The sequence below is a fragment of the Urocitellus parryii genome, chromosome 10 (assembly GCF_045843805.1).
Source record: "Urocitellus parryii isolate mUroPar1 chromosome 10, mUroPar1.hap1, whole genome shotgun sequence".
Lineage (NCBI taxonomy): Eukaryota > Metazoa > Chordata > Mammalia > Rodentia > Sciuridae > Urocitellus > Urocitellus parryii.
In genome coordinates, this window is record NC_135540.1 from 49399506 (window position 1) to 49426973 (window position 27468).

The following is a 27468-nucleotide window of genomic DNA, read 5'->3' on the forward strand; positions in this document are numbered from 1 at the left end:
TGGTCCACATGTTGTCCAACAAATCTCCAGACCTGTTCCTCCCACATACCTCCTGCTATGAATCCCTGACCCATAGCTCTCCATTTCCTCCCCAACCAAGATTTAGTTCTTTTATTAAGGTAAAAGTGAAAGAATATTATCTTAGCACAAAAATAAAAGTATGGATTGCTATCTGTTAAAACCATTCTTAAAAATACTTAAGGTTATTATTTGAATAACTGAAAAAAAAAGTCAAATATGATAATTTTTTTTCTGGGACTCACAATCCAAAATGTGAAGCTGCCATTTTCTTGTTTATCTGGGGTAAATATATAATAGTTTTCTAAAATTGGATGGCTAAAGTAGTCTCTATCTATAGCTCAGGAGATTGGAATATTTGATTTAAAAGTCTGCCCATTCTAAAGTTTCTGTCATCCCGGAATTCTATACTACCTCTCAGTTCTTCCTGAGACCAAAAAAAAGTGGAAGTGAGTCACTCTTAAGCTTTTTGAGACAGTTAATAAAAAAGGAACAAAAAAAGAAGGCCAATACTCACAAGTCAGAAGTTACTCTATCCTGGAAAGAATCTGGTGGAATCCAGTTGGAGCCTTTCAGAAATATGGGAAGTCCATTAATCTTAAAGTAGAAACTCAGACCACGAGATCCTTTTATGGGCTCTTCTATAAGTTCTACTGTTCTAAAATAAACCTGTCATGAACAATTCAATATTGCATATTGAATCAGACACATACACAAAATTTGTTTTTTTAAAAAAATAAACATGCTTCTTAAACAGATTTTAATGTAATCAGCTTTTAATGTAAATTTTCCTATTTGCTACAAAACAATTAATGTGAAAATATAAATTTCAGTAAATATATTAGTCTGTTATTTCTCTTGAAAAAGAAAAATACAGAAACAAAGAGCAAAATACATTGAGTCTTCCTCATGGAATGGGCTTTTATGATTATGTAAGAACAAAAGCAAATTTGAACATAGCATTTCATAATTAAAACAAAAATTGATGCTTTTTCACAAAAGTAGGAAAAAAGTACCTTCAGTCAAACTAACACATCTTCAACTGAAAAACACATTCTCATTTCAGTGTTATTAAAATGTGCCAAAATGTGTATCTTGGAATCAAAGGGAAAAAAGCATATGCACTTTATAATTTTACAACTTTCCAATCTTAATAGCACACTACTATAAAAAATCACTTTGTTTAATGGGCAATTTCATCCTAATTATCACATTAAACTCAATGTTTGACAGAGCTCTGGAATCTCAACTGGAGCTGTCTGGGATACATTCATTGGAAGAAGATCTTACAGGAGCACACACTTCAGTGCTATCATTGCTACAGGAGAGGAGGAGACTGTGTTCCTCAAACAGTCTAGCCAGATTTTCCCAGTTAGTTATGGGCAACAAGACCTAGAAAAGCTCTGCTATTCTCATCAAAATCTTCATTTTTACCATCCATAAACTGGATCAAGGAATGAGTGACATTGTTGTTTACCAATAAAGCCTAGCCTTGAATCAAAATTAGGCACTTCTCAGGGCTGGGGTTATGGTTCAGTGGCAGAGTGCTTGCCTAGCATGTGTGAGGCACTGGGTTCAATCCTCAGCACCACATATAAATAAATAAAAAATAAAGGCACATCAACAACTAATTTTTTTAATTTTTTTTAAAAATTATACACTTCTCAAATTAAAAAAAAATCAGTGTATTTCGTGTAGTGTCAGTGTCTACATTCATTCATCCTTCTACTTTCTTATCTTTGCCCTTATTTAGAAGACAAGACAAAAGAAATCAGAATTAACTTCATGAGAAGACACAGAACATGACCTGGATCAGCAGAATCTTGACATGGAATTGCCATACCTGCTTTAGAGTGGTGAAGAAGTCACCATGGTTTTTAGAGACCACTTTTTGATGGTGAGCTCAACTTTCTAGAAGAGTAGTTCTTTAAGAATGGTCTCTTAGAACCTTTCAGGGGTCCTGAGGCTCTGAATTATTGGCAAAATAAAAGTTAAAACCCTATTTGCCTTTTTCTCTCGTATTCTTTCCTGAGTGTGAGTGGAATTTCCTAGGGATGATTGTTTTAGTCAACTTTTTCACTGCTGTAACCAAAAGACCTGACAAGAACAATTTTAGAGGAGTAAAAGCCTTTTTGGGGGCTCACAGTTTCAGAGATCTCAGTCCATAGACAAACAATCTCTCCAGGAACAAATATATACGCCAAAGGCACACAGCCCCAGTGAGCCACCTCCTCCAGCTACACCCCACCCACCTGCCTATAGTTACCACCTAGTTAATCTCTATCAGTGGATTAATGCACTGATTAGGTTAAGGTTTTCATAACCCAATCATTTCACCTCTAAATTTCTTGCATTGTCTCACACAAGAGCTTTTGGGGTATACCTCATATCTAAATCATAATAATGATGTGAGATGACATCCTCACTGGCAGCTAATGTATATATGTACTTTGTATATTCTGTATGCTATTTTTTTTTAGAGAGAGAGAGAGAGAGAGAGAGAGAGAGAGAGAATTTTTAATATTTATATTTTAGTTCTCGGTGGACACAACATCTTTGTTGGTATGTGGTGCTGAGGATGGAACCCGGGCCGCACGCATGCCAGGCGAGCGCACTACCGCTTGAGCCACATCCCCAGCCCTATTTTTTGGTTTTTCCTTTGTTTCTTTTGTGGTGCTGAGTTCTGAACCCCCGGGCCTTGCACATGTTAGGTAAGCACTCTACCACTAAGCTACATTCTCAGCCCTGTGGACTCTCCTTCTAAAGCATAGGTTTTGGGTTTAAAGAAGTGCTTTTTGAAAGATTTACTCAGTTTGTTCTCAGTACTTTTACTGTGCTCTTTCTAGCTCTCTTTGATTATTTCTGTTATAATCTCTGTAAAATGTCTCTAACTGTTCAACAAATCTTTATTATGAATCCCACAGTTTCCCTCACAACCTTCACAGAAACATAAGACTGGATCCTCTTTGTTAGTTTTATTCACAGTGATATTTTTTTAAGTTTTTAAATCAAATATTAATTTTTAAATTAAAACTCATTTTAGAGTTTAATAATATTTATCTCATTCTAAGAGAAAATTGAATTACAATGTATATTTTCCTAATGTAAGGATGAATTGTTAAAATAAGATTAGAAGGTTTAAATTCTCCACCTCTAACTGTACTGTCTGCATCTAAAAGTGCAGGGAAAAAAAATGAAACTGACATAAGAGAGTCTTTTGACTTGTGGGGTTGCGGGGAGAATCTACTCCAAGGAAACTGAGTAACATTATAAATAACAAATGAAAATTATTATGATAGTCATCTTTCCCTCATCCTTAGAGATTTTTTTTTAAAGGAACAATAAGCATTGGATAAGACAAATGTTGTACAACCTGAAGAAAATGACTTATAGCAGAAGCTGTAAGGGCCACACATATGGACTGCCCACCCTTGGAGACTCCACAGATCTCAAAAATGCAGATGGAATTTCATCACCATAAATAAACGCTAATGGAGGATGTAAATTATTGTTGTTGAGTTATATACTGCAAAAGTAAAATCAATATGTCATTAGCTAGGACCTGAAAACCAAGATTTAATTGTCAAGCAAGGTGAATCTGCACGGCTAGCTCAGTGGCCACCCCAGCTCCACTCACATTGATTTTATTTATTAGTGAAGAATTACTTTTTCATTACACATATAATACACAATTTTTCATGTCTCTGGTTGCACACAAAGTCACACCATTCATGTCTTCATATATGTACTTAGGATAATGATGTTCATCTCATTATCTTTAGAGATTTTTAACAAGTTACTTTATTGTATCTTATGCAATGCACCACCTTTTTAAAAAAGAAAAAGAAATCAAATACCTTAAACTTAGACATGATAAGCTTTTTATAAGCCAAATACTATTTGTTACATCTTTTCAAATCAGTGATGAAAAAGGCTATAGTCTCTATTGTATAGAGTTCCTGGTGCTGCAGTGGCTGGAGAAGTACACGTGTTCGGTTTCTGAGTGCCTCCAAGATGAAAAGTCAATGAAAAAAACCACAGCATCAACATTTTGTAATGACACAGTAACACGTTCAATTAAAAGATCTAGCTGCAATATGAAGATTGAGTTGATATTGGAAAAATCATACTTTTGCTTTACAAAAGGGTGAACTTCCTGGCATTGATTAACTTGCTATTTTGCATGTGTTTGTCTGTTATCAGACAAATAAATTATCAAAGAAGATATTTTATGTGAATTTTTAACACCAAAGTACAAGAGGTGTTGAAATACTCAGAGTACTGAATATTGTTTTTTTAATCTCAAGGTTATAGTGCAACTTCTGTGTTAGCATTTGCACAGGCGTTAAAATGCAGAGGGTAACACTGCAGATCCCTTAGCAGAAATCAAAGCAGCAGCTCCAAACTGTGTTAGTTGTCATTATTTCCTTCACCTTCAAGCATTAGCAGAAAAAAAGTGCCAGTGTCACTTCAGATAAAGCAGCAAAAATTGTCAATCTTATTAAATATCAAGGCTGATTACACATCATTTTAATATCCTATGTGATGAAAAGAGAAATACCATGCAGGACAAACATCTTGAGGAAAAACATCTGGGCCATTTTTTGAGTAGTGAGCTCTGTCAGTCATCTCGTTATAAAACTCCATTTTTACTAGAAAAAAAGGACTAACGGATGACTTATGGCTGTTCTGACATGGATTCCTGGCAGGCATTTTCTTGAAAGGGAATGAGTGAGTCTGTCACTTCAAAGAGGACAACTGGCAATATTTGTGGACAATGATAAAACTCAAACTTTCAAGTGAAAAAACAGGATTTAGAAAAGCTTGTATCCATTACCCTGAGCTTGAGAGCATTTGATACTTAAAGATTTTCCAGGTGACATCAGTGGAGATATTAACAAATATGAATGTGATTCTGGAAAATGAAATTGTTTCAACATTTGGAAGATTTATAATTTCTCAGGAAACCAACAATTTTTAAATAACCAATGTATTATATTACAGTATCATACATGAGTAAGGAATCCATTAAAACTGCAAGATAGACCAATGGATTTTAATGTAATAGAATGAAAATTTCTTTGAAACGGCTTCAGAGTTGCAACCAACCTTTAAGAAACTATCACCTGTTGCCGGGCACAGTGGTGCATGCCTGTAATCTCAATGGCTCAGAAAACTGAGAGGCAGGAGGATCATAGTTTCAAAGTCAGTCTCAGCAACTTAGTAAGGCCCTAAGCAACTTAGCAAGACTCTGTCTCAAAAAAGAAAATTTTAAAAAAAGGCCTGGGGATGTGGCTCAGTGATAAGTAGCCTGAGGCCTGAGGTTCAATTTCTAGTACCAAGCACACACACAAAAAACTACCACTTATTAAGTTCTAGTATAGTACCAAAGAATATCCACAATTATCTGAAAAGATTATTAAAGCACTCTTCCTTTTTACAACTACATGTCTGTGTAAGGTCAGATTCTCTTCATGTTTCAACCAGAAGAACATATTGAAAATTGAACGCAGGTGCAGATAAGAATCTAGCTGCCTTTATTAAAATATTAAAGACATTTGCAAATATATAAAACAACTTCATTATTCACATCAAATTTTTGGTTTTGTAAATATATTTACATTTCATAAAATAAGTCAGATAAACTCACATGTCATGACTTATTGTGGTGATTTTAGATGAATAAGTAAATATTTAATTCTAAGTATAAATATTTACTATGGTAAACAGCAATACATAGAGCCCAAAGAAACATCAGCACATTAGGGTCTCAATACCTTTTGTGGAGGCGGGAGGAGTAATGGGGAGAACCCAGGGCCATTTACCACCAAGTCACATCTCCAGTACTTCTAATTGTATTTTATTTACTTATTTATTTTTAAAACAAGTTGCAGAGGTTGGACTGGAACTTGAGATCCTCCTGCCTCAGCCTCCCAAATTGCTGGGAATACAGGTGTGCACCACCATGCCCAGTTGTTCAATACTTTTTTGCGAGTGTAAAGTGATTCTGAGTCCAAAATAATCTGAAAATCATTAATGTAGGAAAAAGAACTCATTTATTTCTTACTAATTAATGCTATAAGTAGTGTTAACTATAAAGCACACCTTTCAACATTTTTCTTTTCTGTGCAAATTCTCTTGTGAAAAGAAAGACATCGTTCCCAATCCCCCAACTCCTGAATTTTCCAGGTCAAAGTAACCACTGAACCACCTGCCTGGGCCTCAGAGGTAAAGCAGTGATTACCAGCCACCTTGCCCCTGGGCCTGACTTGAAGTGCTGGTGCACCTGTAATAAATGTCAGTATTCACCATGTCCTCTGGCAGTTTCCATAGGTAACATAAACGCCTCTGCTACAGGGTTTTACTTCAGAGAAAACAATGGGCTGTAAAAACAGGCTTTTTTGAAAAACCCCTGACTAACACACATTTGACCCACAGTGAATACACCATCTTCCTATGAGATGAAAAAAATTTTTAAACAATCCAACAAAGCAAATTACTGTCTAAAAATAGGTGGGATTACTAGTATGGCATTATGTAAAAAGGTGAATGTGTAACCGATGTGATTCTGCAATCTGTATTTGGGGTAAAAATGGGAGTTCATAACTCACTTGAAACTAATGTTTGAAATATGATATGTCAAGAGCTTTGTAAGGTTTTGAACAACCAATAAAAAAATAAAAATAAAAATAAAATAAAAATTAAAAAAATAAAAATAAAAAAATAAAAAATAAAAATAGGTGGGAAAGGCATAAATATCTAAGATCCTAAAAAAAAAAATGTATAAATCAAGCAGTTTAGACTTTAAATTTTTTAACCCTCAAATTTTTCTGTGCTAAAAATTTTGTTTCCCTAGCTCCCCAGATCTTTATAATTGTGATTATGATTATGATTATTAGCTTCATAAAGATCTCATCTTTTAAATAGGATTAACTTTAAGAGTGCAGAAAAACTGAACACATTCTTTCAGATGCAGTTGGGGATATCTTAAGCATGGGTCTCCAGGGGTGTGTGACTCATAAGTAGATGCTGTACTCCTCTAATGTCCTTCTCTGGCAGACCACACAGATGATGATGTAACGAACCATCGATTCATAAACCTCAGCTATTTGTAATCAGCCTGTTAGCATCACTAGATTTTCAAAAGAACAATTTTCTCCATAACAACAAAAAACACTTCTTCCTAACACTGGCAAATGTTACACCTTCTAAAATCATTTCACACCTACTACCAAACATTTGCAAAGACAGCAAACACCACGTTTCTATCTTTGATCTGAAAATGCTCAGTCATGCAGAAGTATGAGAAAAGGAGCTCAGGGTCTCCAAAAACAGCACTTGTCAGATGGGCCTGTGCAAGGGAGCAGAAGCTCCTTCGTGGTGCCCTTGCCAAGAGCACAACCAGAAGTTAGCAGATGAGCACCGACCCCAGCAGCACAGTCATCGGATATCTTTGAAGCCAGATGTGTATCTGACACCAAATGGAATCACTTTTTAACATCCTCCTTTTCTATACAGCAAAATTATTTTCAGTAGTAATAGTGAAATGAATAATAAAAATGACCAGAAGGGAAATACAGACAATAAAAACTTTCTTTAATTGAACTTTGTATAAGGACACCAATTTCTTTTTAAATAGTAAAATAGAGCCAGGCACAGTGGTGCACACCTATAATCCCAGTAGGGCCAGAGGCTAAGCAACTTAGTGAGACCCTATCTCAAAATAAAAAATTAAAACAGGACTGGAGGGTCAGAATAGCAGCTATTATGAAGACAAACAACAGTAAGTGATGGTGAGGATGTGGGGAAAAAGGTACACTCACACATTGCTGGTGGGGCTGCAAATTGGTGCAGCCTATATAGAAAGCAGTACAGATTCCTTGGAAAACTGGGAATGCAATCACCATTTGACCCAGCTATCCACTCCTCAGTCTATACCCAAAGGACTTAAAAACAACATACTGCAAGGATACAGCTACATCAATATTTATAGCAGCACAATTCACAATAGCCAAACTGTGTGGAACCAACCTAGATGCCCTTAAGTAGATGAATGGATAAAAAAAAATGTGGCATATATACACAATGGAATATTATTCAGCAATAAAAGAGAATAAAATCATGGCATTTGCAGGTAAATGGATGGCACTGGAGAAGATAATACTAAGTGAAGTTAGCCAATCCCAAAAAAACAAATGCCAAATGTTTTCTCTTATACAAGGTGACTGACTCATAGTGGGGTAGGGAGGGGGAGCATGGGAGGAATAGACGAACTCTAGATAGGGCAAAGGGGTAGGAGGGGATGTAAGGGGGCAGAGGGTTAGCAATGATGGTGAAATGTGATGTACTTCATTATCCAAAGTACATGTATGAAGACATGAATTGGTGTGAACATACTTTATATACAAACAGATATATGAAAAAATGTGCTGTATATGTGTAATAAGAATTGTAATGCATTCTGCTGTTATGTATTTAAAAAATAAAATCAATTTAAAAAAAGAATGAGGATAAAAAAAAGGACTAGAGGTGTGACTCAATGGTAAAGTGCCTCTGGGCTAAATCCCCAGTACCAAAAATAAATAAATACATAAAGTAAAATAAAGATTAAAGTACAAAAAAGGAAAAAGTCTTAGTTTCATATTTTTATTCTATTAACATTTTTTAAGAAGAAATAATTTACCTACATATTGGTTTGTAGTAATGAAAATAATATCTGCTATTTTGAGTCTTAACTTTTAAAAATCTGCCAACAAGTTTCTCAAAATTGATATTCTTTAGATTTTTATGTTCATGTTCAATAAAGAGTATAGCCAAAGCCAGGCATGTAGTACATACCTATAATCCCAATTACTTAGGAAGCTGAGGCAGAAGGTATTAAGTTGGAAGACAGCCTTAGCGACTTACCAAGAGCCTGTCTCAAGGTCAAAACAAAAATTTTAAAAAGCCTGGGGACATGACTAAGTGGTAGACCATTTGCCTAGCATGCATAAGGCCCTGAGTTCAATCCCCAGTTATGGGAAAAAATTTTAATATATTTATGGCCAGATTTGTCAATCTATCATGTCATAGCTGACAAGTTGTAGATGAACACACAATGTCTTTGTTTATTAATTAATTTTTTATGTGGTGCTGAGGATCAAACCAGTGCCTCAAACATGCTAGACAAGCGCTCTGCCACTGAGCTACAGCCTCAGCCCCAACACCATTATTTTTTAACTTAGAAATGTTCTTTCAGGTGAAACCAAATATACACAAATATTTTGGAAAAGCATTCAACACAAAATCACATAAACTCCACTTCACATTAAATTTCAAATAATGCCTTGGTTTCCTTGAGATCTACTCAAACTATAACTAATGCCTCCAGAATAAAAAATAGTTCCACTTCTCCAATTTTTCTTCTGCAAAATCAGAAAAACTGGCTGGATGGTATCAAAGACAGATATTATTTGATCCGCTGGTTTAGAACAAGTGTCCAGTTCTTGGTGAAAATGTCTGGGACATTCCTGTTTGGATTTTTCTAGGTATGGATAGCCAGCATCATCTGCTATTTCTTCTGGCATTCATCTACAAATTTTAACCCCTTTTTCTATGTAAATCCCCATTCCCTTATATTGTGTTGTTATAAAGAATAAATCAAAGAAGAATTGAAAGCTTTATATTTCACTGTACATTGTTCAAGAAAGATTCTGGCTATTTGCAAACATGTTTATATCTGATTAATCTCTTGTAAAACTACACCCAGGGAAAAAAGAGATAATTTCAAGGAGAATAACTGCATACAGCAGAGAGCAAAATCTGAGATAATTCACATGTCCATGTCTTCTTAGGATGACACAGTACCTATACTTCAAAGTCGAGATTAACTTTTCAAAATTTGTCTGGTTGGGCTGGGGTCGTGGCTCAGTGGTAGAACACTTGCCTAGCATGTGTGAGGTACTGGGTTCAATTCTCAGCACCACATATAAATAAAGAAAGAAAATAAAAGTCCATTAACAACTAAAAAAAAAAAAATTAAAAAAAACTTGTCTCATCTGTGCCCCAACTTCATAATGAACATTCCTCCTTGTCTAAGATGGGATTTTGAAACTTCCTGAAGTTTTTTACATCTGTGATGTAAGATTAAAAAGAACGATTTTCTAAAGTTCTAAAAATGTCACACATAAAGAAATATTTCCAAACAAATTCTGCAAGGTTTAGAGAATGATTTCCAGGAGGCAGAGACTGATTTCCCTGATTTCTAAGAACTTCACTGAGAATGTTGACTATATGTGCAGCATCTTTTATCTTGGAATGTGGCAGAGGTTTATGAAACAATGATCAAGTTATTTGAAGACACCCTCTGTGAGTTTAGCAGCAGTCTTTCCAAAAATGCAAGCATTTCTTTGTTTCAATTTGACTGTCTTCTATAAGGATCTATCTGACCAACTTGTAGATTGAATCTCTATATAAAACATCTACAATGTAGTCAAAAAGTATTCAAAGATATGCTGTTTTTTTTTTACTATTTGTCCTAACAAAAGTATCCACTAACAGCATGTTTTACATTTATTCTTTCTTAATTTTAAATCAATTAACAACTATAAAAAAGTAAATTTCAATTATAAAAATACTATTAAAACTAATAGACTATTTCATGTGTGAACTAAAATATACAAAAAAGTTACACATTATAAAAAATTACATATTAATCCTCACAGTTCACATTTTCCCTTTAAAAATTTTTTAACATTAAAGTGACTCCAAAAAGGAGTTTGAAGTTATTCTCATTGAGTTTGTTCTTATTTATGATCACTGTGATACTGTTGCTTATTTCTAACTTCTTTTAAATGCAAGTAATAAAATGTTTTAGTTTGGATAAGTGATGTCCCCCAAAAGCTCATGTGGCAATGCAGGGATGTTCATTAAGAGGTGAAATGATTAGATTGCAAGAGCTAGAACCTCATCAGTGGATTAATTCACTTGATGAATTAATAATCTGAATGGAATATTGGGTGGTAACTGTAGGCAGGTGGGAGGTGGCTGAAGGAAGCAGGTCACTGGAGGTATACCTTTGGGGCTTTATTTTGTCCCTGGCTCCTCACCTGCTCGCTCATTCCCTGCTTCCCAGCTGCCATGAGCTGCACAGCTTTCCACACATCCTTCAGCCATGATGTTCAGCTTTGTCTCAGACCAAGAGAAATGGAGTCAGCTGACCACAGACTCAACCTCTGAAAACATGAACCCCAAATAAACTGTTCCTCCTTTGAGTTTTTCTTGGCAGGCATTTTTGTCACAATGACAAAAATCTGACTAACATTAAGGCAAGGATTGGAGACATGAACTATGTTCCAAGAAAACTCAAACTTTTATAAAACTTGCTTTCAAAATGACTATTTGAGGGGCTGGGGCTGCAGCTCAGTGGTAGAGCAGTTACCTAGCATGTGTGAGGCACTGGGTTCGATTCTCAGCACTGCATATAAGTAAATGAATAAGATTAAGGTCCCTCAACAACTAAATATATACATATATATATATAATTTTTTTTAAAAAATGACTATATGTAAGGAGTCTTTATGTACCTGGGCACAACTGCATAACTTAAGAGTTCTCCAAATTAACTTCCATGTAGAATATAACATTTATCAAATGATTAATAATAGAAATGTGCTGAATCAAGGCCTAAGTCTATATTATGAAAATTCAAGAGTAACTACACATATGTAAAACTTGGACCAATAAAAGAATTTGGGGGGTGCCGGGGCTGTGGCTCAGCAGTAGAGTGCTCATCTCCCATGTGTGAGGCCCTGGGGTTCCATTCTCAGCACCACATAAATAAAATAAAGGTATTGTGTCCACCTACAACTAAAAAAATATTTAAAAAAATATTTTGGGGGACTATCACTGGCATGGTTTAGAACTACTGATACATAATAATACTAATCCAAATCAAACTATAGTTTACGTGAAATGCACCCACTTGCTGCCCACATCTAGGGTGAACTGCTCTCGTGGCCCACCCTGGGGAATATACTGCCTGTAGCCATTTTGGAAATCTTCAAACTGTTGACAAGGAGAGGATGAAGGAAGGTGTGCTGTGTTGTACACCTTGGCTCCAAATATCATGTCCACCCCAAAACTCAAAATGAGACCTTATTTAGAAACAGAACCATTGCAGATAAAATTAGTTTAGTTAGAAGGAAGTCATACCAGACTCTAACCCAATGGCTGGTGACCTTATGAGAAAAGAGAAGAACTTCATGATGACAGAGACAGACTAGAGTGAGGTTTCTACAAACCAAGGAATGCCAAGGATTGCTGGCAATGACAAGAAGCAGGAAGAGGCAAGGAGAGTGTTCCCTAGAGTCTTTAGAAGAGCCCCAGCTCTGCCAACACTTTGGATTTGGACTTCCAACATTACAGAACCACAAGAGAACACATTCTTGTTGTTTTAAGCTATCCTGTTTGTAATAATTTTTTCTGACAATTCTAAGAAACTAACATGAAAGGGGACATACTTCACAATCTCTGCAAACTCTCAATATGGAAACATACCTTGATCATTATGAATTTCATATCATCTGGCTTATGCATCCTAAAGATCTTTAGAGAACCCAGAGTAGCACTTGGAAAGAAAAAGGAAAAATTCCACTAATGTTATGTTCTCTTTTTGTGTAAAGTACAAAGATAAAAATGGGAATTTAACAAAGGACTTAAAAATAGAATACTACAGTGATGCAGCCACATAAATGTTTATAGCAGCAGAATTCACTATAGCCAAACTGTGAAACCAACCTAGATACCCTTCAATAGGTGAATAAATAAAGAAACTGTGGTATATATACACAATGGAATATTACTCAGCAATAAAAGAGAATAAAATTATGGCATTTGCAGGTAAATGGATGGAGCTAGAGAATATCATGCTAAGCAAAGTAAGACAATACAAAAAACCAAAGGCTGAATGTTTTCTCTGATAAGTGGGGGCTGATCCATAATGGGGGTGGGGAGGAGCATGGGAAGAATGGAGGAACTTTGGATTGGGCAAAGGAGGGGAAAGGAGGAGAGGGGATATGGGGATAGGAAAGACAGAGGAATAAGATGGACATTATTACCCTAGGTACATGTATGATTGCAAAGGATAGTATGACCCAACTTCATGTACAACCAGAGAAGTAAAAAATTGTGCTCTATTTGCGTACAATGAATGGAAGAGCATTCTGTTGTCACGTATAACAGATTAGAACAAATAAGTTTAAAAAAATTTTTAAATGGGAATTTAAGAAATAAAAAATGAAGTGAAAAAACTTTTTTTAAAAAAGAATAAATCTCAGATTTTTTTGTAATTATAATACCAGTTGGCAATATTTTACTTCTTCTGGCTTGGGAACTGAGAAACACATTATTACATTATTTACTTTCTTACAATAAATTAATAGAAGAATCTTAATACCAGGAAGTGAATATAAACAGCAACTATAAAACAGCAAATATAAACCACAACTACCCTCTGTTGCTTTTAGCAAATTAATCACATTATATAGGGAATACTTGAAAGACTCTTATGGAATAAGCTATGGTAAAGACAAATATCAATGAATGGATTCTCTATCTTTCCAGAAAGGCAAACCATAATTGTCATTCAAAAATATTTATGCTACTAACACACATTTCCTAGCCAATCCAGTGCAATCCATGAGTAGGATAAGACAATTTATCTGGACAGAAGTGGCAAAACCAGGCAATGATGGGCACTTTTTATTCCATCTACCCCATCTCCCATTCCCACTAACACACAAAGCTTTCTCTTTTGCTAAAAAAATCAACTGGGGGTGGGCTGGGGTTGTAGCTCGGCGGTAGAGCACTTGCCTAGCATATGTGAGGCACTGGGTTCAGTCCTCAGCACCACATAAAAAATAAACAGAGTAAAGGTATTATGTCCAGCTCTAAAAATAAATAAAATAAAGTTATTATGTTCATCTACAACTAAAAAATATACATATAAAAAAAATCAACTGGGCTTCCCAAACTAATAAAGCTGACTTTCCTAGAGTCACATTCTAAGGTTCCCTCATACAATTATGGGTTTGGCAGAATTTATGATATCCCAACACTCATGTTTTATTTTTTTGTTTATTAATCTTTAAAGTGCAGGTTGATTTTTTTCCTCATATTACCTTTTTTCATACTTAAACCATTTGCTCCAGCATTTGTCTTAGCCCTTTTTCTGTTGCTATAACAAAATACCTGAAACTGGGTAATTTTGAAAAAAGAGAGGTTTATTAAACTCATGATTCTAGAGGCTGGGAAGTTTAAGATAGCACTTGAATCTGGTTGGCTGCTGGAGGAGCCTTTTCATTTGGTGGAGGATATCACAGAATGCTACTTTTTTTTTTTTTTTTCAGTGCTGGGGACCAATCCCAGGGCCCTGTGCTTGTTAGTCAATTATTCTACCACAGAGCTACACCCCCAGCTCTCTCCTTATAAAACCACTAATGTCTCTGTGGGAGCCCCACCCTCATGACCTCATCTAATCTTATTTACCTCCCAAAGATTCCCACCTCCAAGTAGCATTAACATATGAATTTGGGGATTAAGTTTCCAATACTGTGATTTCTAAAGACAAACATGGAAACTATAGCACATTCCTTTCAGCATTAAAAAAAATTTTTTTTCAGTCATCAAAATATTTCCACCATGTCTACAAAGAAATGCAGTCAGCAGTTTCCCCTCTCTGAAGGCCTGCATTCCTTTTATGATCTTAAACATTTATGATGCACGGGCTGCACCCAAAATTTGTAACTCCCCCAAGGCCTTTTGTCTTACTCAAATGTGCTGCTTGTCTTGTGACCTAGTAAGCAAAACATTAAAACACATGAATCTAACCTCAGTGGAAGAGAAGCAAGCAAGAAAGATAAATTTCAATGAGATAGTTTTTAAATAGGAATATTTTTACATAAAGCAAGCCTAGGGTACCAATAAAACTGCCAGGAAATAAGGGTAATATAGGTAAGATAAGGAGGGGCTGGTGACAAGAAAGAAGTGTTTAAAGTCCCATCTGACACAGTATCAATTATTGGTGAGCATGTGAGCATGTGGAGCAAAGGTGACTCTCATCCAGCTACTTTGGAAAAATAGTTTGGTGTTATCTATGAAAGCTGACATGTGCAAGCCCTATAATTCAGCAATTCCCTACTACCAGCAGAAATGGGGTTGAGGGCATATGTGTGTGCTCCAAGTATTATATTAGTGATGTCCATAGCAGCATTACTTCAAATATCCAAAACTGGAAACAATTCAAATTTCAACAGCAGAATTGTAATAACTATGAATATTATATAGCAATGTAAATAGACAAACTACAGCTACACACAACAAAGTATCTGAATATCACAGACATATTGATGAGTCAATGTAGCCAGACACAACACAATGCATATTTCATGGTCCTGTGTATATAAAATTTTTAAATGAGCAAAAATAAGCCAGGGCTTGATGTCAGGATAGTGAGACACAGGGAAGGGGGGGCAGCAATGATTGTGGAGGCTCACAAAAGGGAACTTCTGAAGTGCTCACGCTATTCTATTTCTTGATTGGAGTGATGGTTACGTGTTTATTTTCTGATAACACATTAAACTTGTCACCTATGTTCTGTGTATTTTTCTGTATATGTGTTCTATGTTACAATAAATAAAACACAAAAAGGAATTCTGGTCTGGCATATACCTATTAGAGAAAGGCTAGAAAAAATAAGACTAAGAAACTCTAGCCAGGACATAAGACACTGAGGCCAAAGATGCAGATGCTGGCTTGCTGAAACACAGGCAAATCTGAAATCATCTGAGAAGACTGGTAAGAAGTTGAATTCCCGTAAAGAACCTACCTGAATAGGAACAAAAGTAAGCTAGATATCATCTCACTTTTACCAAACCTGGCATTAACCTGTACTCTTTATCTTAATTTCAAAAGCACACATTGATCCTAAAACTTGCAAAGATCTTTAACTCCTGTCTCATCCTGGTTTCCTTCATTGGGCAATCGTGGAATTAGCTGTAGGGAGCCATGAGAGATAATTTAACCCAACCTCCACCATCACAGTCAAATGGACAAATGGGCAGATATACCATTTGAAAATTTCCAGTGCAACTGAATATGGACTATTCCTCAGTCACCCACTTTAGTGTCAACACCCTTGGCTACCAGAGCATCTCTCCCATAGATTACATCAATCTCACATGCTCCCCTCTAAGGTCACTTCCTCTTCCACTGTATCCTACTATCGAAGTATAAAGACACAAAAGTCATCAGAAAACAAACTAAAGAACTTCCAAGCATTTCCTCAGCTCTTCTTCAAGTTAAATTATCTTACTCCTTCGTCCTTTCTTCTTTTAACACCTGCACTGCTCTCTTCTGAAACTTGTAAGAGCAAAATACAAAACTGACTAAAATGTCCTAGTTAAGGTTTTATAGACCAAAATGTACCTTAAGACTCCTATGTGGTTGTTAGAGCTAGATTTTTGAAATCTTACAAAAGAAATACAGGGTATAATGATCAGGATTCTCTTTTAAAGTTTCCTCCTATTCATGTCCCCTGATGAGTCTGTATTGTAAAAATCTGAAAAGCCTAAAGGTGAACAATTTAAATCATAAATTACATAAACTACACAACCACTTTTCTGGTCCCAAGGTGACCTTTGGTTATATGAATTTCAAAAAAAAAAAGACTCCTACACAATATAGAATTGTTGCTTTCATTCCATTTTAGAAATAAGAAGGTAATTTTAGAAACCATAACATCTATACCCACAAATCCAGAAGCAAATAAGGTAGAAACATACTGTATAGTCTTACTTTTTGAATCAAGCTTCACCTCAAACTTTAAAGAACTGCTCAAATGTGAGGGATTTAACTAGCAAGTGCACAAGCAGGGTGGGCAGAAGGCCAGGGAAACACTTTCAAACCAGACCACATACTTAAAATGCCTTGCAAAACACCACTTAACAGCCAGCCTAAAGTGTTGCAATCTGAAATCAATAACCTTTCAGAGTAAAGGTATTCTGATTCTCAGAGATTCACAGTCTTCAACCTCAAATGGGCCTTCAATGCTGCCTAACAATGCTACCAAGTTGCCTCAGCATTTCTGACCTTTTTCGAGAATGCCATCTTAAACCTTTATTTTCCTCAAATTTCCAACTTGCCCCAATTAAGCTCAGCAGATATCATTACAACCTAGTTCCCAGAAGAAAAAAAAAAAAAAAAGAGTTATTTGACCAGAATTCCCTAAACATTTTTTCTCATGTTCACTTTTTCCTCTTATAACTCTGCAGAAAGAACAGTTTGCAAGTCTCACACATAGGAAATAGACTTGAGTGTTCCCAGACACCTTCAAAATTTCCTCCATCCTCAAGTTGCATCCTTTCCTCTATATATGCTATTCTACCTAAACCCCTATTATAACCAAAACACAGAGCCCGTCATCCCAAAGTGAACCCATCCATGAGTAGGGTGGATGACATCCCCTCTTGCCTGATCAAAGACTCTCTCTATTTTCTCCCTATTCTTCAACTATTTTCAGTCTTTCCCTCTTGGCTGGTCCCTTCCCTTCAGGATTTTACACTTGTTGCTTTTCATCCTTTAATGGTGCCCTTTTTAATGTTATAACAACTTTAGACTCAGACAAGTTGCAACAATAGTACAAAGAACTCCTGCATACCCTTCACCAGGAGATCCCATTCAAGTTCACCAGTTGTCCCAATAACATAAATTATAACAAAAACATCACACACCACAACTACTAGTTATGCCTCTATAGTTCATTCCCACATGAAATGGTCCTCAGTCTTTCCTTGATATTACCATAAATTGAAGAGAAATAGATTTAAGAATTTTAGCAAATAGAAATGTCTTGATGTCTCCCTGTAACTAAATTCAGGCTGTCTGCTTTTGGAGGTACAAGCAGAAGTAATGCTATGTCCTTCATGTGGTAGTTTATTGGTGGACACAATGTCACTTTGTTTCATTGGTGAAAATAATCTTAATTAATCCAGATAGTAGCTATTAGGTGACTCTATGTATTTTTTCTCCATTATAATTTATTGAGTGATGCTTTGAGTCTACATCAATATACCATATTTCATACCACTTTTACACTCAAATTTTGGCATCTGTTTATATTTCTTGCATGAAGTACTTAATGCTACATTGTTGTTAAATGTCTAGTTCTACCATTCCTTCTGCATTTATTAATTGACACTCTTATGAAATGATTTTCCTTTCTTTCCCTCCCATTTGACTCACTTATTTCTTTACAAAAGTACGTACTCAAGGATATTCATTATGATTAATGGGTTAAAATCTTTTACAATCATTATTTATTTTAATGCTCAAATTCTCCTAGATTTGGCCAGTAAGACCCCAATTTCACCAGTCCTATGTCCTTTTGATGTGTCACATTTCCTGAGTATCTCCTTACTTTCTGGCACAGCACAAGATTTCAGACTCCAGCCCCAGAATCAAACATTTCTTCCAAAGGTCCCTGATTCCTTTTAGAAGACAGTGGTATTCAGAAATCAAGATATGGGAACAAGCTCTGCTCTTTGCTTCTAGAAAGAATGCCACTATTCCCAGGACCTCGGGGAAAGGGCTGGGATGTATGTGTATGTGTAGAGCAAACCTGGTCTTTCTGAGGAATTTAACTCAAAGAACAGAAATGACATCCATCCATACACATGCATTTACATCTACATTTATTTCTTTTTCCACACACATGAAAGGCATGAATTCACACTATTAGTTCCAATTCTAATGCATTCTATATGTACATCACCTTTCTCCATCTGTGAAAACATATCCTGTTACTTCGATAAGTTTCCTTATTGCTCAGTCACTGGTATATAACCAATCTCCGGAACCCTAACTGGCTACCATTACAATTCCCAGTAATACCTCTTAAAACGGTAGCCTGTAATGACTGTCCCCATAGTCCTCACTTCAGTCATTCTTTGATTTCCATTCTGGTTAAGGTAACTAGTGATCTCCTTGCTGCCAAACCTAAAGGATCTTTCTCAATCTTTTCTAATTTGAACTCTCTTACAGCATCTGACATTCTTTAATATGTCCTGCCTCTTAAAATATTCTCTCCCTCTGTCTCCTATAACTTCCTACTCAAATGAGTGACCTCTTTGACCATTCCTTCTTAGAATCCACTATAGGCTTTTGCCTCCTCCCTTCTTTACTTATTATGATCCCCTGGGATTCTGTCCTCTCTATACAGTCCCTTAGGTAGTTCATCCCTTTCAAAAGGGTACAATTATCTCTATTCTGCTGTGGTGGGAGTGCAGCTCAGTGGTAGAGTGTTTGCCTAGCTTGTCCTAGGCCCTAATGACAAAGGAAAAAATTTTAAAGCAAGTCCATATATTCTATATCCTTAATTCAGATCTAATTCTTAAACTCCAGACCTGTATAATGAAACACCCATCAAATATTATTCCTTAGGGATCTCCACCCTGTCCCATCACCCAAAACTGCTTTTCTTTCTGAGTAATTTAACTTAAAGAACATAATTATCTTTCATCCAATAAAAGGTCCAAAACACTCAATTGAACAGCCATTCTAAACATCTTTTCTCTCACCCACATCATCAAAGTTAATGAAGTTATCTGTGAAATTCTCTTCCAATTTTATTCCCTTATCAATTCTGTAGAGCAAGAAACTATAACCTTGTTCCTGATTTATCACTATAGTCATTTAACTGACCTCTGCTCTTGCTATTCTTCCAATCTAAGTGACACAATCTTTGTGAAACACAAGTATGATCATTACCCAACCCCTTCCAAGAATCCCCGCTGCCCTGGGGAAGCACCAATTCCATTACACAGCTAACTAGGCTGTGCATGGTCTTGCCTTAGCCTGCCTTAATGACATCATCTGTTGTCCATAAACTTCAAGCTTAAACAAGCAGCACTGGAATTTCTTTCACTACTACAAACACACACTCTCCCTTCAAGTCTCTCTGCTTCTCTTCTACATTGCAAATTCTACTCATCCCTCAGGACAGAGATTTTGTCACCTCCACAGGTCTTCCCAGAATGCCCTGCTCTGTGTTTCCACAGTACTCTAGTTCTCTAAAGTGCTCATCCCCCTTTATTATAACCAGCTTTATAAGAGTCTCAAAGAGAAATGTCTTATACCCAGCTGTATCACCAATACCTAGCATAGTAGCCCAAACACAGTAGGTGCCCTAAGTATTGACTGAATGAATGAGCCTAAGAAATAAAGAACTCTACAGAAGCCACAGTAAAAAGGCACATTGCACACACATGGATGAATTCGGGGTATGTGGCACCGTACCCTCTTCACTCCTGCTTCTGTGTGATTCAAAGGTTGACATCTTCATATGTAATGAACAACTATGCAACTTTATTAGCCTGAATGAAATAGAATTGTTTACCACAAATACAAGAAGGCAGAAGTCCCTCTTCTTTCTCTGTAGCAAGTTGGAATGACTCAATGTTTTTTACATTTTCATGAAGATGACACACAATTAATCATTGTGTGAGAGAACATGTGTCCTCAGCCAAGAAGGTGAGAGTAAGAATTAATGGTCAAGTACGTTCTTCTCAGTTATTTTCTGCAGGCATGCACACACAAAAACACACACTTCATACTGTTAAGATTACTGTATGACTTAACAAAATAAAAATAGAAAATGAACTCCTGAAGGACATATTCCAAATTGTGGATGGTATCTGGCAGGAAAAGTAACACCAAATGTGAGAGGTGACACCAGAGGGCAACCACTGCCAACTGTAAATACCAAAGGTTGATGTTGCAGGAAAGAGGAAATCTATGAACAGGATTAATACTGTTACCACTTGCTATACACTGTGACTGTTATAAGCCAGATCCAAGTTACCCCATTATTACCATGCATATTTTACATATAAGGAAATGGCACTTGAAGTGTCCAAGATCTAAAAAATAATAAAGTGCAGTTCTTTCCAATTCTTAGCACTGTATCCTGAACTGGGCAAGACTGAAAAATTAGAAAACTCCAGTTAAAACATGTTATTTGGGAAAATGAAAAGAAATGGCAAAAGAAATAAATAGAAATTAAAAATTTTGGCTCTAGGGATTAGGAAATAGGAACAGGAAGAGTTGGGCAAAGAATCCCATTTTATGTGAATCCTCTAGTAATACTTGAGCTTTAAAATTATACATATGTATTACTTGAATAAAAAGCACAATTTAAAAGCACAGCAGGAAAGGAACTGGGGTATAGCTCAGTGGTAAATCATTTGCCTAGTACATGTGAAGATCTGAGTTCAATCCTCAGCACCAGGGGGGAGAGGGGGGAGAGAGAAATATATAAAGCACCAAAGGAGACTATTTATTGCCAAAATAATATGTAAAGTCTGATCCATTTAAAATATAAATTTAAATACATATACACAGAAGCTTTGGAATGCTGCTACTCTGGAAGAGTTGTAAGTTTTGCTGGTTTCTTCTTTACCTTCAAAGATTTATACTGTTATTTCAATAAGAAATGTCATTTTTTCACAGAATATTTTTAAAATATTTACTTACCTTAGCTGATCTTTCAATATTTAAATCTTTATCCAGTTTAAAAAGAATTGTCATGTTGTACCCAGTCTGGTTTCCATGTCCATGAGGCCACCAAGTTTCCACAGGAATATTCTTTTAAGAAATATAGTAAGTCACTCTAAGAAATGTGGCATATTTTCAGAAAAATAACATGACCAAGAGCATTACGTCAGTTTCTCATATGGTCAAGTACAGGAACTCTAGGTTCTATGCAATACACGTCTCCCTATCTATATTATGCCAAATCATACCAACCTACTGATAATATTTTTTAAATCAGTGTGAGGGCTGGTATGGTGGCTCAGTGGTAGAGCACTCGCCTAGCACGTGCAAGGTGCTGGGTTCGATCCTCAGCACCACATAAAAATAAACAAATAAAATAAAGGTATTGTGCCCAACTATAACTGAAAAAATATTTTTTTAAAAAAAATCAATGTGCTAGAAGATTAGCACAGATTAACACACCAAAAGGGAAGGGAAAGAACAGAAAAACATGGATGTTCAGAAAAACAACCCCTCCTACCTCTAACTCTCCAGCTGACACTTATCCTACATTCGTAACACTTAGACTTGGACTTTGAAGTTAACTGTTCTTTCAAGACAAGAACTAGAAATTATGTGGAGTTCTGACTAGTTACGGAATGTGATTTTGCTCCATCTTTTCCAGTTCATATTTATCAATCAGAGGAATAGAAAGTGGGGGAGGGGTAAAATCCATCCCACTCCTGCCAATGAAAGATCATGAGTTTAGAATTTGAAAGATCATGAGTTTAAATTAGAATTCTACATACAGAATACTCATCAGCATTCAAAATTACTGACAAGTAACAAAAATACTCACTGCACTTAAAAATGTAGAAAGTATTTTGTATTTAAGATACTGCAAATACTATAGAAAAAAATCCAAATGTAACTGATTTGAGAGGAAAGATTGCCAAATTCATCATATATTTTCCACTTTCTTAATCTTAAAAATATATATATATTCCTTGGTTCATACTCTCACAAAATGTAATAAAAAGGTTTTAAAATAGAGGATAAAATGGGAAGAAAAAAGAAAACAAAAGAAGAAAATAGAATTTTTTTTCATACTTGGACCCTTCTTTCTAACCATTTGTTTTGAACAGCTTTCACTTTCAACCAGGGCTTTGCAGGAAGCATCATCATTCACCTTGTTAATTTTCACAGACAGCTCAACAGTCCTTTTTCCAGGTTGAAGTTTAATGTTGTTTGTCTTCTGTATTTTTAATTCAGGGATGGCTATGATCATTTGACCACCAACTGGGGTTGGGCTGATGACATCAAAAAATGTCTGTATATTAAGCTTCCACATCTGGGCTTTGTTGTCTAAAGCATAAAGAGAAAAATTTTTTTTAAATGTATACAATATGCTAAGCATCATCTCTTCACTCCTCAGGATTCACTGAAGACCAAAGCAGCTTAAGTAGTCTGCAACAATATCATTTTAAAAAAATCTATAGAAATGTTATTTTGATCTATAGAGCTTAATTCTTCATTCTGAACAATAACCAAAATTTTGTGTATTTTATATAGACCTCCACTCTTCCAGAAGCACATGGAAAATTAAGCAATTTAGGTTCACAAAGCACAGTGTTAATTTTTCAATATTACTAGGTCACTTCTTTTTACTTGCTAACTTAAAAAATGTATAATCTTATTTCTATTTAATCTTATAAATTAAGATCCATGTCTAGAATACACCTTCCTAGCATAGCTCTCCTAGAGTCCATTTTCTAAGGAAAACCTACCATTCATCCTCAGCTCTCCTGAAGTGCATTCAAGAAAATACCAAGAGGAGACAGTACAAGATAATTTCCAAAGTAGTACTGGGGTTGGGGGTAGGGAAGAAGGACTGTCACATCATCCAGAGTCCCCTACCGTGCTCATCCTTCCTAATTACACCAAGCATAGTATCCTCTCCTCATCCTGACACCCGAGCCCCAAATGAGACAGGAATTCCTTATCAAAACAGGAGGACAGGCAAGGCTGGCTTGCCCTCTCTACAACTTGAGGTCCTCCTGAAGGCTCAGATATGTCCTTACTGATATCCTGGGCCCGTGAATAGATATGGTTTATAATTTGTTCATGTGACTTCAACCAGAAAGTCAACACAGAGGATGGCAGGAAATGTGGTTCTGGCCACTGACTCATGTTAAGTTTTTCCAAGAGCCAACTTAGTGAGGTTCTTGTAAGGAAGAGAAGGATAGAGGAAGGTAGGGCACCATGTTCCTGACTGATGGGAATTTGTAGAAAGGCTAGGCAGGTTCACAGCCCAGAATAATGTGTGCTGTTCATTCACAGATCATTAAGACATCTCCAGTTTGTGTCTAATACATTAGACTTTTAAATTCTTCAAAGAATGTTATTATACTGTCTTCTTTGTAAATATGTGATGGGAAAAAGGAAAGAACAGGGGGTGGGGAACTGCTTTATTCAGCTGTCTAGAAGAAAAAAATTATATATGAAACATAGAAATTAGAAAAACAAGAAGATGGTTGAGTTACCTTAATACAAATATATAAACAAGCACCAGGAAGACATGGTTTCAAACTACATAATTTTTAATAATTTTTAAAACAGATACAACTTTTTTGTTGCCTTTATTTTATTTATTCATTTTTATGTGGTGCCAAGGATTAAACCCAGTGCCTCAAATATGCTTGGCAAGCCCTTTACCACTAAGCTACAATGGCAGCCCCCTCAAACTACATCTTAAGCATTGCTTCAATGATTTTAATAAATCCTCAAGTTTCAATGTCTTCGTCTAGCTGTATGATATCTAATTTCAGGGAAAATTGGGATCTTCCACATTTAAACTCTCAGTAAGTTGTACTGGTACATCTAGTTAAATGAAAAGAAAGATCCATGGAAAGGCAGAGATAAAAGAATCCTGGAGATGTCCTAGTCACTTTGCAGATGAGGTTGTGGAAGCCCTAAGTGCAGTCCTAACTCAAAGTTTCCTAGGCCGAGGAGAGAACAAGGCCCCAGGCTTCCTGACTCCAGTGCTCACAGCTGCCTAATGAGAGCACCTACTGAAAAGGATGATGCTAGCAGGTACACACTGACAGAAATTTGTATATGAATGATAAGGAAGAATAAAAGCAAAGGGAATCAGTCCTTCAGACTCCAACTCCAAAAAGCAAATAAATACATTCCAAGTGAAACAAAGCATTTGGAGGGATTAAAACAATAAAACGTTACCTTCTTAATGAGCATCTTTGTAAAAAAAAAGTAAGGAAGACTAGAGTCTAGGAACACAGAACGTGTCTGACTCTCCAATGAACGTATAATTATGTGGTGCCTCAGCTCCTCCACTCCTCAAAATACCATCCTTGCAGCCTAAACTACTGACCAGGGCACAAAAACAGTTATGTGAGCATTTCTATCAAACCAGTGAAAGAGATTTCTTGAATAGTTACATCTGTAAAGCTTAACAGACACTATATATTACAAACTAATCCAAAAAGGCAAAACTGCTGTCTCTAAATCTGAAAATGTACTTAGAGAAACAAAATACATCCAAAGGTCACAGTTAAGAACACCAGATGGCATCTGGGGGGTTAAGGACTAGCAGGGAAATGGAAGTTCAGAGGCAGGGAATGTTCAGGTCGGCATGGGAAAAATCTGCAAACGTCTGCTTATGTAAGATGAAAAAGATGCTTCATCTCATTGGAGGAAAAAGCTATTCAAAGACAGCTGCCTTGATTAGCTTCGCCCTGCTGGGCTCCTGCGGCTCCCCCCCCCCTTTGCCTGCTCCTTCTTTCTGCATCTTTCATAGGAAACGAAAAGCTACAGGGAAAAAGTAGTACTGTGCATTTAAAGAAATAGTAATGACACCATACTGAATTGGCCAAGTTGCAGAACGTGTAAATTCAAACATAAGCTATTTTCCTGGACTCCTGCTAGAATTAGAGGGCAGATAGAAGCAGCTGCTTTTTAAAGAGTTATCAGTTGAATTGGCCGAAAGGCAGGCTCATGGTTAGCTACAGCAGCTGTTTTCTCTCCCTTCACCAAACAGCAAGATCTCCTTGCCTACTCAGCAGGACAAAATCCCTGAAAATGAAATCAAGGCAAAAAGACCCAAAGCAAAATCCCCTTCAAAACAAGGAATAGAACAGGAGTATGTTCCAGGGAAGAAAAGGTACCTATGCAAGAAGGCAACTAATAAATCAGAGGAAAGATTATTCAAGCAACCTGACTACCCATACAGCAATTTCAAAGGAGAAGAGTGTTATTTTAGGAAAAAAGTAATTCAGAGATGAATTTAAAAAAGGAATGCATGAAAAAAAAAAGAATGAATGCTTACCAAGTAAGGTACTAAACAAAACCAACAAATCTTTGCTATATTTTAATATTATATTTTCTGTGTTAAGCTATAAGCAAAAGGTAGCAATGCCCTTGAACTAGACCTCTATTGTGCAGGGCGAGGTCCAGCTGAGTGCTGGAGTTCACTCCTGCAATTCAAAGGCTAGGTCATCCACAATGAAGGAGTCCTGAGGCAGCCGTACATTTGGACAGGGCAGGCAAAGTAAAAGTGTCCCAAGTATGGGTCAGAGATTCACAGCCACCCCAACCTCAGAAAGAACTACAAAAGCAAGGGAATTCACAGGTTGAAAAAACATCTCCATGCTTTCCTAACTGAACAAAAGATTAAATGACAGAGTATTTCAACAAAACAAATTATATATTTTAATTTATGTCTATATGACAGTATGAAAAGGTCACAAAATTAGGCAATCATCACTCCCTAATAAATGTATGGCCCAACTGGAACAACTCTCAAGGATAACGAATATCTGTCTGTCTCTCTTACACACACACCAAAAAAAACCACCATCAAACCCAAAGGCCTACATTTTGGCACAGATCATTTTCTCATAAATGTACTAATCTTTAGAATTGAGGCATCCACCTTCCCTGTTACATTCCCCCCTACCTCCCCACAAACCTCAGTAACCCAAGTCCAGCCCAGACTTCTCCTTCCCCTCCCTCAGCACACGCAGTAGGTTTTCCCGAAACACCCACCCCAAACTCCATGGAAAAAGATCAATAGAGGTTTGCTGAGTCACACCTGGTCAAAGCATCTGGGCCTCCCTTTTCAATACCACTGTGAATCTTTCACTTTTAAAAATACCGAAAATAGGGTTTTTCCTACAAGAGTTACTGCTATTTAAAACCTGATGAGAATATTTCAGGGCTAAGGATGAATCATTTAAATAAATCTCTGCTAATCGGGTTTTGAAGAAAGTTATACCAGTGCACTGGTATCTTAAAACCCAGATAAATCTTAGTAGCCCTAAAAACATCAGTGGCTCCTGCTTTACTGTGATCTCAGCATTATTTTCAAATATAATTGTTTTATTGTTTAGCATCTTGAACATTAAGAATATGTGAACATTGGGTTTGGAGGTATGGGTCAGTGATAGAGCATTTACCTAGCATTTGCAAGGCCCTGTATTCAATTCCCACCCAGCATGGCAAAAAAGCAAAAAAATAAACAAGAACTTTGTAAAAATCATTTAGGAAGCTGAGGTCAGGGGAAAAAAAATCAAACAAATGGTCACAAGATATTGAAAAGTACGAAAGTTTAGAAACCGTTATTATCAGGATTGAGATTAGAGAGAAATATATACACATATACACATTATACACACAAAGTAAATTAATTCACAAAAATTTCAAGTCAAGTTTTAAAAGTAAAACATCCCTCTTTATATATATATGTGTGTGTGTGTGTGTGTGTGTGTGTGTGTGTGTGTGTGTATAGACATATATATATGTGTATATATATATATATATATATATATATATAGTTGTTATGGAACTTTATTTTTTTTATTTATT

At 36.2% G+C, this 27468-nt stretch overlaps 1 protein-coding gene across 1 annotated transcript in view; it reads right to left on the minus strand.

The window, feature by feature from the left end:
• Manba (mannosidase beta) overlaps positions 1-27468 on the minus strand; it is a 97682-nt gene that overhangs the window by 40347 nt on the left and 29867 nt on the right. Inside the window, exons 6-8 of the mRNA XM_026398121.2 lie at positions 22775-22950; positions 21586-21696; positions 536-687 (exon numbers count right to left, since the gene is read on the minus strand). Coding sequence (XP_026253906.2) covers positions 536-687; positions 21586-21696; positions 22775-22950 — 439 coding nt within the window. The remainder of the gene's footprint in view (positions 1-535; positions 688-21585; positions 21697-22774; positions 22951-27468) is intronic.